Raw genomic sequence first — 13644 nt, 5'->3', positions numbered from 1 at the left:
TTGTTACAGGTTGAGCCTTGTGTGCTTATATCTATCACTGTCCCTGTATCACTGTCACCCCATTGCTCATCGACTTGCTCAGGTGGGCACCAGTCACGTCTCCATTGTGAGACTTGTTGTTACTGTTTTTTGGCATATCGAATATGCCACGGGTAGCTTGCCAGGCTCTGCCGTGTGGGCGAGATACTCTCAGTAGCTTGCCGTGCCAACCCGGGTTCGATTCCTCCGCTTATATCTATACCTGTATAAATATATTTCCCCCTAAGATTGGTTGCCTTCTAGGCTCTAGTCAGATTTTTGCAAGAATTCCTCCAAGCTGGGGTCGGAGCGATAGCACAGCGGGTAGGGCGTTTGCCTTGCACGCGGCCGACCCGGGTTTGATCCCCGGCATCCCATATGGTCCCCCAAGCTCTGCCAGGAGTAATTCCTGAGTGCAAAGCCAGGAGTAACCCCTGAGCATCGCTGGGTGTGACCCAAAAAGCAAAAAAAAAAAAAAAGAATTCCTCCAAACAGCTCTCCTAAAAGGCCCTCCCTGCTGGCGGGCGGATGGGGCTTGTGTGGACTGTCTCAGCAGAGGGCTCTCTTTCTGCTCTGCGCCTGACCGGCCCCGGTGGGCAGAGAGCCGCAGACGCCGGGAAGCGCCTTATTCAAACAGCTCTTGCCACTGTTGTCTCATGAGAACTTTGTGAGAGAGACCTTGGGAGTCTATTTTTGTCGCCAGAATACAGAGCAGGAGATAATCTCCTCATACTTCCGTGATGACCTGTGTGAAGTCAGAGTTAGTCTGAGATGCGAGAGGGAAGTTTTGTTGTTGTAGGGAGCCATCCCCCCGCCCTGTGGTGCTCAGGAGTCCCCAGGGCCACTTTCAGCAGAGCTGGGGCAGGGATGAGGTGGCTCTGAGAATCGAACTCAGGACGAGCGTGTGCAAGGTGCCACGTGCCTGGTCCCTAAGGGAGATGTTTTCCTCCTCATCCAGCAGCCAGTACCTCCTTTTGCTGAGCAGCTACTCTGCGTTGAGCACTGTGTGTTGTAGTCTTTGAGTCCTACCTCGGACGGACTCCTATTTGCACGTTGTGGAGATTAGAATGCTGGCTCAAAGGTGAAATGACCGACCCAAGGCAGCAAGAACTAGAGTCCCACCCTAACCTTAAAGCACCCATGGGCAGCGATAAACACACACGCAGTGTGGCTGAGCTGGGAGCAGGGAAAAATAAACCTGTGAGCTGCTGAGACCTGGGACGTGAGGATGGACTCTTGGGTCACGTGAGGCAGAAGGCGTCACTCAGAGACAAATCCTCCTGGACAAAAAACTGAAGCTGCGGCCAGAATAATAGTACAGTGAGTAGGGTATTCGCCTGGCATGCGGCCAACCTGGGTTCGATCCCTGGCATCCCACAAGCATCACCAGGAGTAATTCCTGAGTGCAGAGCCAGGAATAACCCTTGAGCATGGCTCGGTGGGACCCAAAAAGATGAAAAGCAAATAAATAAATAAAATTCAAATAAATCTTTCTACCTATTTTTTTTGCTTTTTTTTTAAGTTTTTAGCATATGGTTCCATAAGCTACTCATTCTTTACAGTTAACAAAAGACAATTTGTGGGGCTAAGTAATAGCAGAGGGGTAGGGCGTTTGCCTTGCAAGGGGCCAACCCAGTTCGATTCCCAGCATCCCATATGGTCCTCTGAGCACCGCCAGGAGTCATTCCTGAGTGCAGAGCCAGGAGTAACCCCTGTACATCACCAGGTGTCACCCTGAAGGAGAAAAAAAAAAAGATAATTTCTGGCACATGGTGATTGATTGTGCCCGGGAACTTTCCAGGTGGGGTCTTGGTTGGCTAGTTACGCATTGTTTGATTTCTGGGAAACCGAAACTGTTTCAGCTGCAGGAACTGAACCCGAGGCCTAGCTGATTTTTCTCATATCTGCTGCCTGTCGTGGCGTTGCCATTGCTTATGGTGTGGCTCATTTCTTCACTCTGGGCCCTGCCAGGCGTGATCCCTGCATGCGTACCCAGGAGTAAGCCCTGAGCCCCGCCTGGTAGGGACCAAAAACCCAGAGAGAAAAAAAAAACAGCTTAGAAGTGACACCCCTCTGAGACCTGTTTTCTGCTCCGTAACTCGATGTCAGAGAGTTCTTGGCGGGATTTAACGAGATGGCACACGGTCAGCACTGGCCATGCCATCGGGGACCTGTACGTGCTGCAGAATGGGGGCTTCACCTGGAAATGGGACCGTGGAGAGAGGGGAGGGAGAGAAAGCGATGCTTGCACGGAGACGGGAGAGAGGAAGCAAGGAGGGCCCGGCATGGTCAGGAGAGACGGCCCTGGGGGAGGTAGAAGAGAGGAGAGAGGGGCTGGAGTGATAGCACAGCAGGTAGGGCGTTTGCCTTGCACACGGCCGACCCAGGTTCGATTCCCAGCATCCCATATGGTCCCCCAAGCACCACCAGGAGTGATTCCTGAGTGTATGAGCCAGGAGAGAGAGAGAGAGAGAGGGAGAGAGAGAGAGAGAGAGAGAGAAAGAGAGAGAGAGAGAGAGTCGGATTTGAACCCGTTGTCCCCACACCCAAATCCTGGCCTGGCCACTTCTAGGCTTTGACCTTGAACCGAGCTCCTGAACTTCTCAAAGTCTTTCCAGGACGGGTGAGCCCTGGGATCAGGAGATCAGTCAGATTCCAGTCCAGGCTCTGTGCCTCTCTCCCAGTCCCCGCTGTGCCCCGAGGCAGCTCATAGACTCTCTCCTGCCTTCAGCCCCCTTGCTCACAAAAGGTGGGGCTGAGCTGTGCTTTCCTCGGGGGCTGTGCAGGGGTACAAGGAGAAACTGCCAGTGGACTCATTAGCATGTGCTCTGCCCAGCAAAACAGCTATAACCTGGGTGATGCTCATGTTTGCAGGCTCCGTCCAGAGTCCTCCAGGGGGCAAGGGCTAACGTTCCTACTTACCCACCCTGCTCAGGTCTATTCCATGGCTCAGGGCTTAGCAAGAAGGCAACGGGGTCGCTCCCTGAAGGACCGGAAATCGCAGCTTCCCTGCTCTCCTGGCCTCTCTGATAACTGACACATGGTCAGCGCCATATGACAAATCTTCTTTTTTTTTTTTTGACTTTTTTTTGGGATGTCACACTAGGGGTCACTCCTGGTTCTGCACTCAGGAATTACTCCTGGCAGTGCTCAGGGGACCATATGGGACACCAGAGATCAAACCCGGGTCAGTAATTTTCTTTCTTAGTGGTGTCTTTGTTTGCTTTGGGTATTAGGGAGATATGTGCTTCATAGAAACTGTTTGGGAGAGTTCCTGTTTTTTCAATTTCCTGGAAAAGTTTGAGGAAAACAGGCAATAGGTCTTCTTTAAATGTTTGGAAGAATTCGCCAGTGAAACCATCTGGGCCTGGGCTTTTGTTTTTGGGGAGGTTTTTGATTACCGTTTCAATTTCCTTAACATTGATGGGTCTATTCAGGTATTCCAGGTCTTCTTTCTTCAGTGTTGGGAGATTATAGGAATCAAGGAATCCATCCATTTCTTTTAGGTTCTCCTTTTTTGTGGCGTAAAGACTTTCAAAGTAGTCTCTAATGATCTTTTGAATCTCACTGGTTTCTGTTATGATGTCCCCCTTTTCATTTCTGATTCGATTTATTAGAGTTTTCTCTCTTTCTTTCTTTGTGAGACTTGCTAGCGGTTTATCAATCTTATTTATTTTCTCAAAGAACCAACTCTTTGTTTCATTGATCTTTCGGATTGTTTTTTTGGTTTCGATGTCATTAATTTCTGCTCTAATTTTTATTATTTCTTTCCTTCGGTCTGGTTTGGGGTCCTTTCTCTGGTCCTTTTCTAGGGTCTTGAGTCGTGAAGTCAAGCTATCTATGTGGATCCTTTCTTCCTTCCTGAGGAATGCTTGGAGAGCTATAAATTTTCCCCTTAACACGGCTTTAGCTGCGTCCCATAGGTTTTGGTAGCTCGTGTCTTCATTCTCATTTGTTTCTAAGTATCTTTTGATTTCTTCCTTGATTTCCTTCTTGACCCACTCATTGTTCAACATGGAATTGTTTAATTTCCAGGTGTTTGATTTGATTTTCCGTATTTGTGGGTGGTTAGCTTCTATCTTCAGCGCATCGTGGTCTGAAAAGATGGTTGATACAATTTCTATTTTTCCGATTCTATTGAGGTATGTTCTGGGGCCCAGTATATGGTCTATTTTTGAAAATGTTCCATGTGCACTGGAAAAGAATGTGTATTCTTTCTTTTTGGGGTGTAAGGCCCTGTATAGGTCTATTAGGCCTCTCTCTTCAATTTCTTCATTCAGAGTCAGTGTTTCCTTGTTGAGTTTTGTTCTTGTGGATCTATCTAGAGGCGATAAGGCCATATTGAAGTCTCCGACTACAATTGTGCTGTTAGTGATGTCCTCTTTGAAGTCTGTTAGGAGTCGTTTTAAATATTTAGCCGGTCGTTTGTTAGGAGCATATACGTTTAACAGTGTGATTTCAAGAATTTTGTAGTCAAGTGGATGGGCATGAAAAGTTTCATGCTGAGTGAAATGAGTCAGAAGGAGAGAGACAGACATAGAAAGATTGCACTCATCTATGGTATATAGAATAACAGAGTGGGAGACTAACACCCAAGAACTGTAGAAATAAGTACCAGGAGGTTGACTCCATGGCTTCGAGGCTGGCCTCACGTTCCGGGGAAAGGTCAACTCAGAGAAGCGATCACCAACTACATTGTAGTCGAAGGCCATGTGGGGGAAGGGAGTTGCGGGCTGAATGAGGGCTAGAGACTGAGCACAGCGGCCACTCAACACCTTTATTGCAAACCACAACAGCTAATTAGAGAGAGAAAACAGAAGGGAATGCCTTGCCACAGTGGCAGGGTGGGGTGGGGGGGAGATGGGATTGGGGAGGGTGGGAGGGACACTGGGTTTACGGGTGGTGGAGAACGGGCACTGGTGAAGGGATGGGTTCCAAACTTTGTATGAGGGAAGTATAAGCACAAAAGTGTATAAATCTGTAACTGTACCCTCACGGTGATTCTCTAATTAAAAATAAATAAATTAAAAAAAAAAAAAAAAAAAAAAAAAAAAAAAAAAAAAAAAACCCGGGTCAGCCATGCGCAAGGCAAATGCCCTCCCTGCTGTTTTCTCCCTCTCCGGCCCCTGACTAATCTTTTCAGATGCAGCTTTTGTCACAGCCCCTCACCTTCGTTTTTCAGGGCCCACCCTGCAGTGCTCAGGGGCTAGAGAACTGACTCTGACCCCAGCACCGAGTAAGACCCCTGAGAAATGAAACAGGGGTCGCTCATGGCCCGCTGAGCCATCTCTTCGGCCCACCCTCACCTGCCCTTCCTACCTGCCCTCATCACCTCCCCTGGCCCGTACTGCAGGCACAGGTGTGAGGTTGTCCTGACCCCACCTCAGAACCAGTGCTGTGGTTCTCTGCCTTGGCAGCTCCATGCAACGAACAAGGGTTGTTTTTTTTTTATGTCCATTCTGTTTTATTTGTTTGTTTTTGCTTTTTGAGTTACACCCAGTGATGCTCAGGGGTTACTCCCGGCTCTGTGCTCAGGAATTACTCCTGGCAGTGCTGGGGAGACCATATGGGATGCCGGGGATCAAACCGGGTTGGCTGCATGCAAGGCAAATGCCCTACCCACTGTGCTATCTCTCTGGCCCCTAAATGTCCATTCTGATTTGCAAGTAAATTGGACCTGGACTGGCCGGCCCAGCTGACTTGTGATTTTAGTGACAATCCCTCCTCCTTGACCCTGGCCATGCTCCGGGCTAAACTCTTGACTCTGTGCCAGTGAACAGAAATGAAATGCCTCTGGCACACTGTGTCGTCAGAACCTGCCTGTTCCCAGGGCCGCCACACCCTGCAAAGCTGAGGGGGGACCATATGGGATGCCGGGGATAGAACCCGGGTCAGCTGAGTGCAAGACTAGTACCCTCCTCGTTGCACTATTGCTCCAGCCCCCGCTCCTGCATTTGAAGCTCCCGAGAGTTGGGGCTTTTCTCCCTCCCCATCTCTACCATGGGGCGCATCTCAGCACTAGCCTTGCAGGCCTCTCGGAACTTGAGAACTCGCCTCTCCTGAGGCCGGGCAGAGGGAACCGCAGAGAAGAAACTTGCCTTGCACGGGGCCGCTTTGGTCCCCTCGGCAAGCCACAGCTCGGAGAGCAGTGACTGGGCAGTAAGCGAAAAGCAACTCTTTCCCAGAGGTGCTCTTGAAAAGGACTCTGCTCTCAGAGATTCCGTACTGAGTTCCCGCCCCACTTTCCCATCCAGAAAATACAAGTTTTGAGTTTCTCTTTCTCTGTTTGTCTCTCTGTCTCCCTGTCTCTGTCTCTGTCTCTCTGTCTCTGTCTCTCTCTTTTATTCACTGCCCCCCTCTCTCCCCACACCCTCTCTACCTCATCATTTTGGGGTAATGATGACCCAGGGCCAAAGACCAGACCCCGAGACGTCAGAGGCGCCTGGGTCTGCACAGGCGTCTTCACCTGAGTGCCATGTGGTCAGGCCTAACCTGGGGCTAACACAGCGTCTCTGAGAACCACGGACTGTGGACACTATGATAGGCCTGGAAGACTTTATGAACTCAGCCTCGAAAACTGAGATTTAGGGCAAAGAAAACAATAGTGACAGTTTAGTGTCCCCACACTGTCCTCCATTGATTGATTGATTCATTCATTCATTGTGTGTGTGTGTGTGTGTGTGTGTGTGTGTGTGTCTGGGGGTTGCACACTTGGCTGTGATGTGTTGAGAATCGCCCAGGGCCCATCCACTTAGCAGTGCTCGGGGCCTCCAAGCACCAGGCTATGCTCTAATGCTCTAGAGACCAGTACTGGGATTAAGTCGCCTGTTTTGTGAGGCTGGAGCAATAGTACAGCAGGTAGGGCGCTTGCCTTGCACCCCATAGGGTCTCCTGAGCACTACCAGGAGTAATTCCTGAGCACAGAGTCGAGAGTAACCCCCGAGCATTGCCAGGTATGGCCCCCAAACAAACACAAACCAGCTTGCTCTGTGTACAGCACTCCCAGGTGCCAGATGTCAGAGTGGGGTAAGCTGCACACGAGGCAAATACCTGAGCCCCTGCCCTAGCTCTCTGGCCCCATGGACTGTGGGTGCGTGTGCATGTGTATGTGCACGCATGGGTGTGTACGCGTGCATCTGTGTGTGTGTGTGTGTGTGTGTGTGTGTGACCAGGGATTGAGCCCAGGGCCTCATACATGCAAAGCAAGTACTCTACCACTGAGATACAAGCCTGGCCTGCCAACAGATATCAGTGGGTGAAATCTTGAAATCTGAATTTCTCCTAGCAAGAGACTTAGGAGAAAATTGGGAGTAAGTGGACCTCTACTTTAACCAAAGGGCCAACATTAGCATCCCCAGGAGTAAGAAAGCAAAGAGCCACTCTGTATCCCCAATAAGATTAAGTGAGCTTCTAGCATCTCAAACTTTAGGATGAGGACCACACTCAGTGATGCTCAGGGCTCACTCCTGGCTCGGCACTCGGGGATCACTCCTGGCAGAGGTGGGGGGAATCAAACTCAGGGGGCAAGGCAAGCACTCTACCCGCTATACTATAGCTCCAGCCCCGGCTTACAAATGTTTAAGAATTATTGTTCTGGGGCTAGAGTGATAGCATAGCGGGGAGGGCGTTTGCCTTGCACGCGGCCGACCCTGGTTCGATTCCCAGCATCCCATATGGTCCCCCGAGCACCGCCAGAAGTAATTCCTGAGTGCAAAGCCAGGAGTAACCCCTGTGCATCGCTGGGTGTGACCCGATAAGCAAAAAAATAAAATAATTATTGTTCTCCCCAGGCTCCATCCACGCCCAGTCGATTCTGAAATGTTTCTCGCCCTCACGGGAGGACTGGCAGCAACGGGCTGGCGGGAACCATGATCTGCGTGGATGGAAACTTCCTGGGCCATCGGCAGGATACGGGATACCAACATACTGGCTGGCTTCCAAGACTGAAGGATACTAAAGAAAAAAAAAATCAAATCTATCTTCACCCACTGCTTCCTCTGGGGCCGAGTCGGAGAAGAGCAGCTGATTCGAGTCCCGCCAGCTCCGGCCCTCCTGATCCTCTGCACACCCTGGCAGCCTCGGTGGTGAATGAAAGGCTTGGCCATCAGCCACCTTCCTGCCCTCCGTCTCACCTGGCCGTCGGCTCGGGGCGGGAGCACTGTGGAGAGGAGTACTCTTCTTCCTGCAGAGGCTCTGGCTGCCTAGGCCAGAGCTGCCTGCCCAATGCCCCTAGCCTGCCTCCCTCCCCGGACTCGACTTGGACCCCCCCACCCCCATCACATCCTCATCCTACTTAGTTCTAACTGCATTGTCTTTCCCCTTCTGATCCCGAGGGTTTTGCGAACTTGCTGATCAAGGAAATCAGGACTGGGAACAGAAAGAATCTTAGATTTTTTTTTTTTAAATCCCTGGTGGGACCTGGAAAGAAAGTACATGGGGTAAGGCAGTACTTGCTTGTATGTGGCTGGTGTGGGTTCGATCCCCAGCATCCCATAGGGTCCCCCAAGCACTGCCTGGAGTCCTGAGCACAGCCGTAGATGGCCCCCAAGCGAAACCAAAACAAAAATCGATGTTCTATGAGGTAGCACAGACAGCAATGCTCATCAAGAGGCTATTTCAGGTCTAAACATTTAAAAATTAGCAGTAGCCAGGCATTCTTGTGTTGTTGTCGTTGTTGTTGCAAAATCAGTCATCAGAGAGAAAACGTCATTGGAAGAGATTCTATGCCGGCTTAGAAAAATTATGATTGAGAATAATCTGTAGTAGCCTGAGAGTCACTGCATAGATTAAAAAAAAAAATTCCCAAGTACTGGAGGTGCCCAGGACCCTATATTTCTTCTTCTCCCCTATTTTAGAATAATGATAATTTCCTTTAGCAGAGCACATGTCACCTTGGTCATCAGAGGTAGTTGCCCAAAAGCCGCCTTCAGTGGTAGTTCATGGGTTGAAGACCCAGGCTCCTAATTTTGCCCGAAGCATCTTCAGCCTCTAATCCAGCCCTGCCCAGAAGGACGCAGAGACTCCAGCCCCGGGACTGGCAGGGTGAGAGGCTGATTTTGAGCTCATGGGAAGGTTTTCTTCTGTCTCGAGCTGCCACTTGCAGGCCGCAGAGGGGCACCGTCTCTCAGTGGGATGAACCCTGGCTTCTTAACCACACCCCCCTCCCCGTTAATCGCAGGGGACGGTGGGGGTCAGCCACACGAAGCCCCCAAAGGACTGGTTTTATCCGCCAAGTGGCGAATGAGAAGGGCGAGCCACAGAAAGAGGGGTTTGCTGGTGATACGGCCTTCACGCGCGTGGCCAGAGGCAGAGCTGCCCACGGTCCGTGGCTGCTCCGGATCACGGTGCCACAGAGCTGTCCCTTTCCCCGGGGTGAATTCAGGGTCCTCGCAGCTCCTCTGCAGCCGCAAAACCAGCAAATAGAGACACTGCCTTCCGCCTCTGGAATCTACTTGTCACCACCATAAGGCCTTATAGCCCAGCAAATATTTGGGTTCCTGGCTCCATTTTCCAAAGGTTAAATCATAGAATGTAGAGTTAGGAGTTAAAGAGCATTAGGGAAAGACCGCGTATGGCAAACAACCCTCACCAAAAGTGAGTTTTAGAAAGTGCAAAAGACAAGTGGCTTTCAAAACGCATAAGCCAAGCACTCTGGACGGGGCGGCTTTGTGTGTGCGACTTCCTGCCAGCTCAGGGTTTTTGTTTGGTTTGTTTTACTTTGCTTTTTGGGTCACAGAAGGCAATGCTCCGGGGTTAGTCCTGGATCTGCACTCAGGAATTACTCCTGGCAGTGCTTAGTGGACCAAACGGGACGCTGGGGATCGAACCTGGGTCAGTCACATACAAGAAAAACACCTTCCCGGCTGTCTTCTTGCTCCAGCCTCTCAGATTTTCTTAGGTGCTGATTTTTCCCCTCTCACACTTAGAGAAATTGGAAACCACCTTTTTTTTCTGACTATTGGCTTTTGGCTTTTAGGTCACACCTGGTGATGGTCAGGGATTACTCCTGGCTCTGTGCTAAGGAATTTCTCCTGGATGGGCTTATGGGGCCACACGACGTCTAACCCAGGTCAGCCACACGCAAGGCAAGCACTCTACTCACTCTACTCTCTCTCCCGCCCCACCTCTCACCATTTTGACTCCAGCTAAGTTTTTATAAGTCTCTGGGAATTTTTATGGCTTGGGATGCAAAGGTTTCATGGACACTGAGTTTTTCCCATGAACCTGCTTGGCCAATAAATGGCCAATATACTAAATATTTTCTTAAAATGCAAAAGGAAGGGGTCAGATAGCACAGCACAGAGAATGCTTAACTTCCATAACCCAGATTCAATCCGGGGCACCCCTTGTGGTCCCCCTAATCCTTGCAGGAGTGAGCTTTTAGCTCAGAGCCAGAAGGAAGCCCTGAGCATTGCCCAGTATGGCCCCCAAACCAAAAATATTTTAAAAAGAAAATCCATTTGTTCCCAGCAAAGCTAAGCAGCTTAGGAAGAAGCTCCCTATTTCCTGAAGTTACCTTTGGTTCTGAGTTTCTGCAGATACCGAGGAGTCAGGGGCCAAAGAAAGGGTGCAGGGAGAGGAGGGTCAGGATGGATTAGAGAGATCAGACTGAGGCCAGCTCTGAGCTGACCCTACTGGAACCGAAGTCTCAGCTCCTACAATGGTGGTTTCATGTTGGCCAAGAGCTGGGGTCTTGTTTAGAAGGATCCACAGAAAAGATCAAATGGAAGGAGAAATTCACTCCTGAGAAACAGAAGTAGGAACTCTTGTGCAACTGCTCTAGACTCTTGTGCAACTGCTTGCTTTTTCTGAAAATCAGTGTTTTCAATAGACCAAAAAAAAAATCATTCTGGGTTGACATATATGTGAATAATGTTTATAAAGAGGGTATATATAATATGTAAGTCATCATGGACTACTATCAACATAAACCTTAGGTATATAAAATATATAAGCATATGAAAACATTTTATAGGGCAGTGGACACTTAAGGGCTCCCAAGCTTTTTTGAAGTTTTGCTGCAAGAATATAAAGTTTCAGCGTCGGCAGCTTAGTTCCTTGGTATGGGTGGGGTGCATGGTCTCAAAGCATCGGTGGAAAGTACTTCGAAATATCTGTTGCAAGTGTGTCGGTGTTGTTTGCCCATAAGGAGCCACTAGTGACAAGGGTGCCCATTGCAATGTAGAAAGCCAAAAGTTTTGCAGAATAGAAACACAGAATGTGTCTTCACTGTGGCAAGTTCTCAGGCTGGAATCGACAAGGACTTATGGGACCTCTGGTGTCAGTGCTATTGTCTCGCACTTCCTCCGCATGGGATGACCTTACCCCAGAGAAGAAAGCGCAGATGTTTACTAAGCCCCTTTTCTTGGACTTACCTGACCTGTTCCAGAGGAATCCGGAAGTTACGGTCCAAAGTCCTCTTGCTTTAGGACCACCCTCCACCCACCAATCTTCAAAGAACAGGTCGTGAAGGAAGTAGTTTCCGTTCAAGGCTTCGAAGGCCAGTTTCACTCACTTGGTTCAAGGCTCCCAGGAAGGGTTGACTTTGCTCTTTCCAGCCCAGAAGGATCAGCAAAGGGGAGATGGGGGGGGTTCCCTTGCCGGAGAAGTCCCCTCCCTCCTTTCTCATCTACCGAGAAGACAACTGTGCCCCTAAGCGTCGCAAAAGATGCCCTCTGCTCTCCCACAGGGAGCAGTCTGCCCCGCTACGGTGGAGTCTCCTTCGCCAAAAATGCCCACTGTTCTCAGCTGCAAGCTTGTAAGTTCCATTCTGTGTTTTTGCATGAAGCAATAAAGCAGTTTATTTTCACGTAACGCACTCGTGTCTCAGGTCTGCTCTGTGCACCAGCTCAAGGGGGAAACACAGGCTCAGTGTCCCCAGAGGTGGGGCCGGAGGGAGATACAGCAGAGGGGGCATCTGCTTGCTGCGTTCAGGGCTGAGTGATCCATCCCCTCCAGGTTCCAACTTCTAGTACCCGCAGGGATTTCTGGATGGGCGGGGCCACGCCTCCAGTCTCCGACCGGCCCTGGGACACTGCCATGTCTCGGAAGGGCGGTGAGCATGGTGGGTTCATTGCTAGTACATCACTGCAGTGACATCGTCAAGCCCCCGAGCCCATGCACAGACCCCGGTGTGCACACAGCAATATATCCCTGGGGAGGGACGAAGAATACATGACCCCTACTATTTCCTACATAGGGATTTGGGGGCTGAAGGTTTGCCCATGCTAGAAAGAGCTCCAAGCTTGAAGGCAGCCCAAAATTTCCCCAAGGAGGGCAGGAGTGGGCCCCGGAAAGGACACGTCCACTCTGCTTTAGTGACCGTGAGTGCCCAGTCAGAGAGTAACTAGCATTAGCCACTTCCTGCTCCAGCACTGGGACTTCCGGGAAGGGGCTTTGGCAGAGAAAACAATTGTATTCTTCCAGCTTCCCCAAAAGTGGCTCAAGAAAGAAGGACACGGGAAGCAACCTGGGGGAAGGGGGGCAGGGATGAGGCTCAAGAGTAAAGCAAAGAGGCTGCGCTGGGCTCTGGGCGGGGCGGGGCCGGGACACAAACCCCCCTGAACCCTGCCCTAAGGCATTGCTCTGGGGAGAGCCAATCAGGGGAAGAGTCTCGGCTGCAAGTCAACAAGGAATGACAGCAAGATGGTTAAAAGGAAATTTAATTTGAGATGATTTCAGCGACTTAGGAAACATCATCTTTCCACTTGGAGGGCTCAGAGAGGAGGGTGCTGGGGAGTAGGGAGAAGGAGGGGGAGAGGAGGAAGAGGCGGAAAAGGAGTGGGGAGGAGGGGGAGGAGAGAGGGAAGGGGAGAGGTGGGAGAAGGGGGAGAAAGAACGGGAGAAGGGGGGAGGTGAGAGGAGGAGGAGAGGAGAGGAAGAAGGGGGAGAAGGGCAGGAGGAGGGTAAGGGGAGAAGGGCAGGAGGAGGGTAAGGGGAGGAGAAGGGATAGGAGGGAGAAAATAGAGGAAAGGGAGGAGGGAGAGGAGGAGGCGGGAGAGGAGGAGGGGAGGGGGAGGAGGGAGGGGAGAAGGGAGAGGAAAAGGTGGAGAGGAGAGGAGAAGGGATGGAGGAAGGGGAGAAAGTAGAGAGGAGAGGGAGGAGGGAGAGGAAGACAGGAGGAGGACAAGGGGGAGGGAGGGGAGAAAGGAGAGGAGGAGGAGAGGGGAGGAGAAGGGATAGGAGGAAGAGGAGAAAGTAAAGGAGAGGGAGGAGGGGGAGGAGAGAGAGGAGGGGAAGAGGGGGAGAAGGAAGGGGAGGACCGATAGGAAGAGGTGGAGTGGAGGGGAGGCAAAGGGTTGGAGGAAGGGGAGAAAGAAGAGGAGGAGGGAGAGGAAGGCCGGAGGAGGACAGGAGGAGGGAGGAGGAGGAGGAGGGGGGAGGAGGAGAAGAGGAGGGGAGGGGGCGGACGCGGAGGGCGGGCTGCCGGCGTCAGAGCAGGGTGTCCTTGGAGGGCGGCGCCGCGTAGACCTCGTAGCGCTGCGCGGGCCGCGCCTTGAGCTCCCGCGCCACCTGGCAGACGGAGAGGGGCCAGCAGCAGTGCGCCGCCAGCCAGTCCTCGCACGCAGTGCCCTAGGGGGACCCAGGGCTCGTCCGCCACCGCCGCACACCGCCCCCCCACCCCAG

At 51.3% G+C, this 13644-nt stretch overlaps 2 protein-coding genes across 3 annotated transcripts in view; one reads left to right on the top strand and one right to left on the bottom strand.

Annotated features, from left to right (window-relative positions):
- Window positions 1-11836, top strand: part of SH3RF2 (SH3 domain containing ring finger 2) — a 136060-nt gene extending 124224 nt beyond the window's left edge. For both annotated transcript variants that reach the window (XM_055142995.1, XM_055142994.1), the window contains one exon: window positions 7809-11836. The gene's annotated coding sequence lies outside the window, so the exon portion shown is untranslated. The remainder of the gene's footprint in view (window positions 1-7808) is intronic.
- A 1613-nt stretch (window positions 11837-13449) lies between these two features.
- Window positions 13450-13644, bottom strand: part of PLAC8L1 (PLAC8 like 1) — an 11306-nt gene continuing 11111 nt past the window's right edge. The window contains 1 exon segment of the mRNA XM_004611089.2: window positions 13450-13590. Coding sequence (XP_004611146.2) covers window positions 13450-13590 — 141 coding nt within the window.

This window comes from Sorex araneus, chromosome 6 (assembly GCF_027595985.1).
Source record: "Sorex araneus isolate mSorAra2 chromosome 6, mSorAra2.pri, whole genome shotgun sequence".
In the NCBI taxonomy this organism is placed as follows: Eukaryota; Metazoa; Chordata; class Mammalia; order Eulipotyphla; family Soricidae; genus Sorex; species Sorex araneus.
Note: the sequence above shows the minus strand (reverse complement) of the source record. Positions and strands in the feature narration are given on the sequence as shown.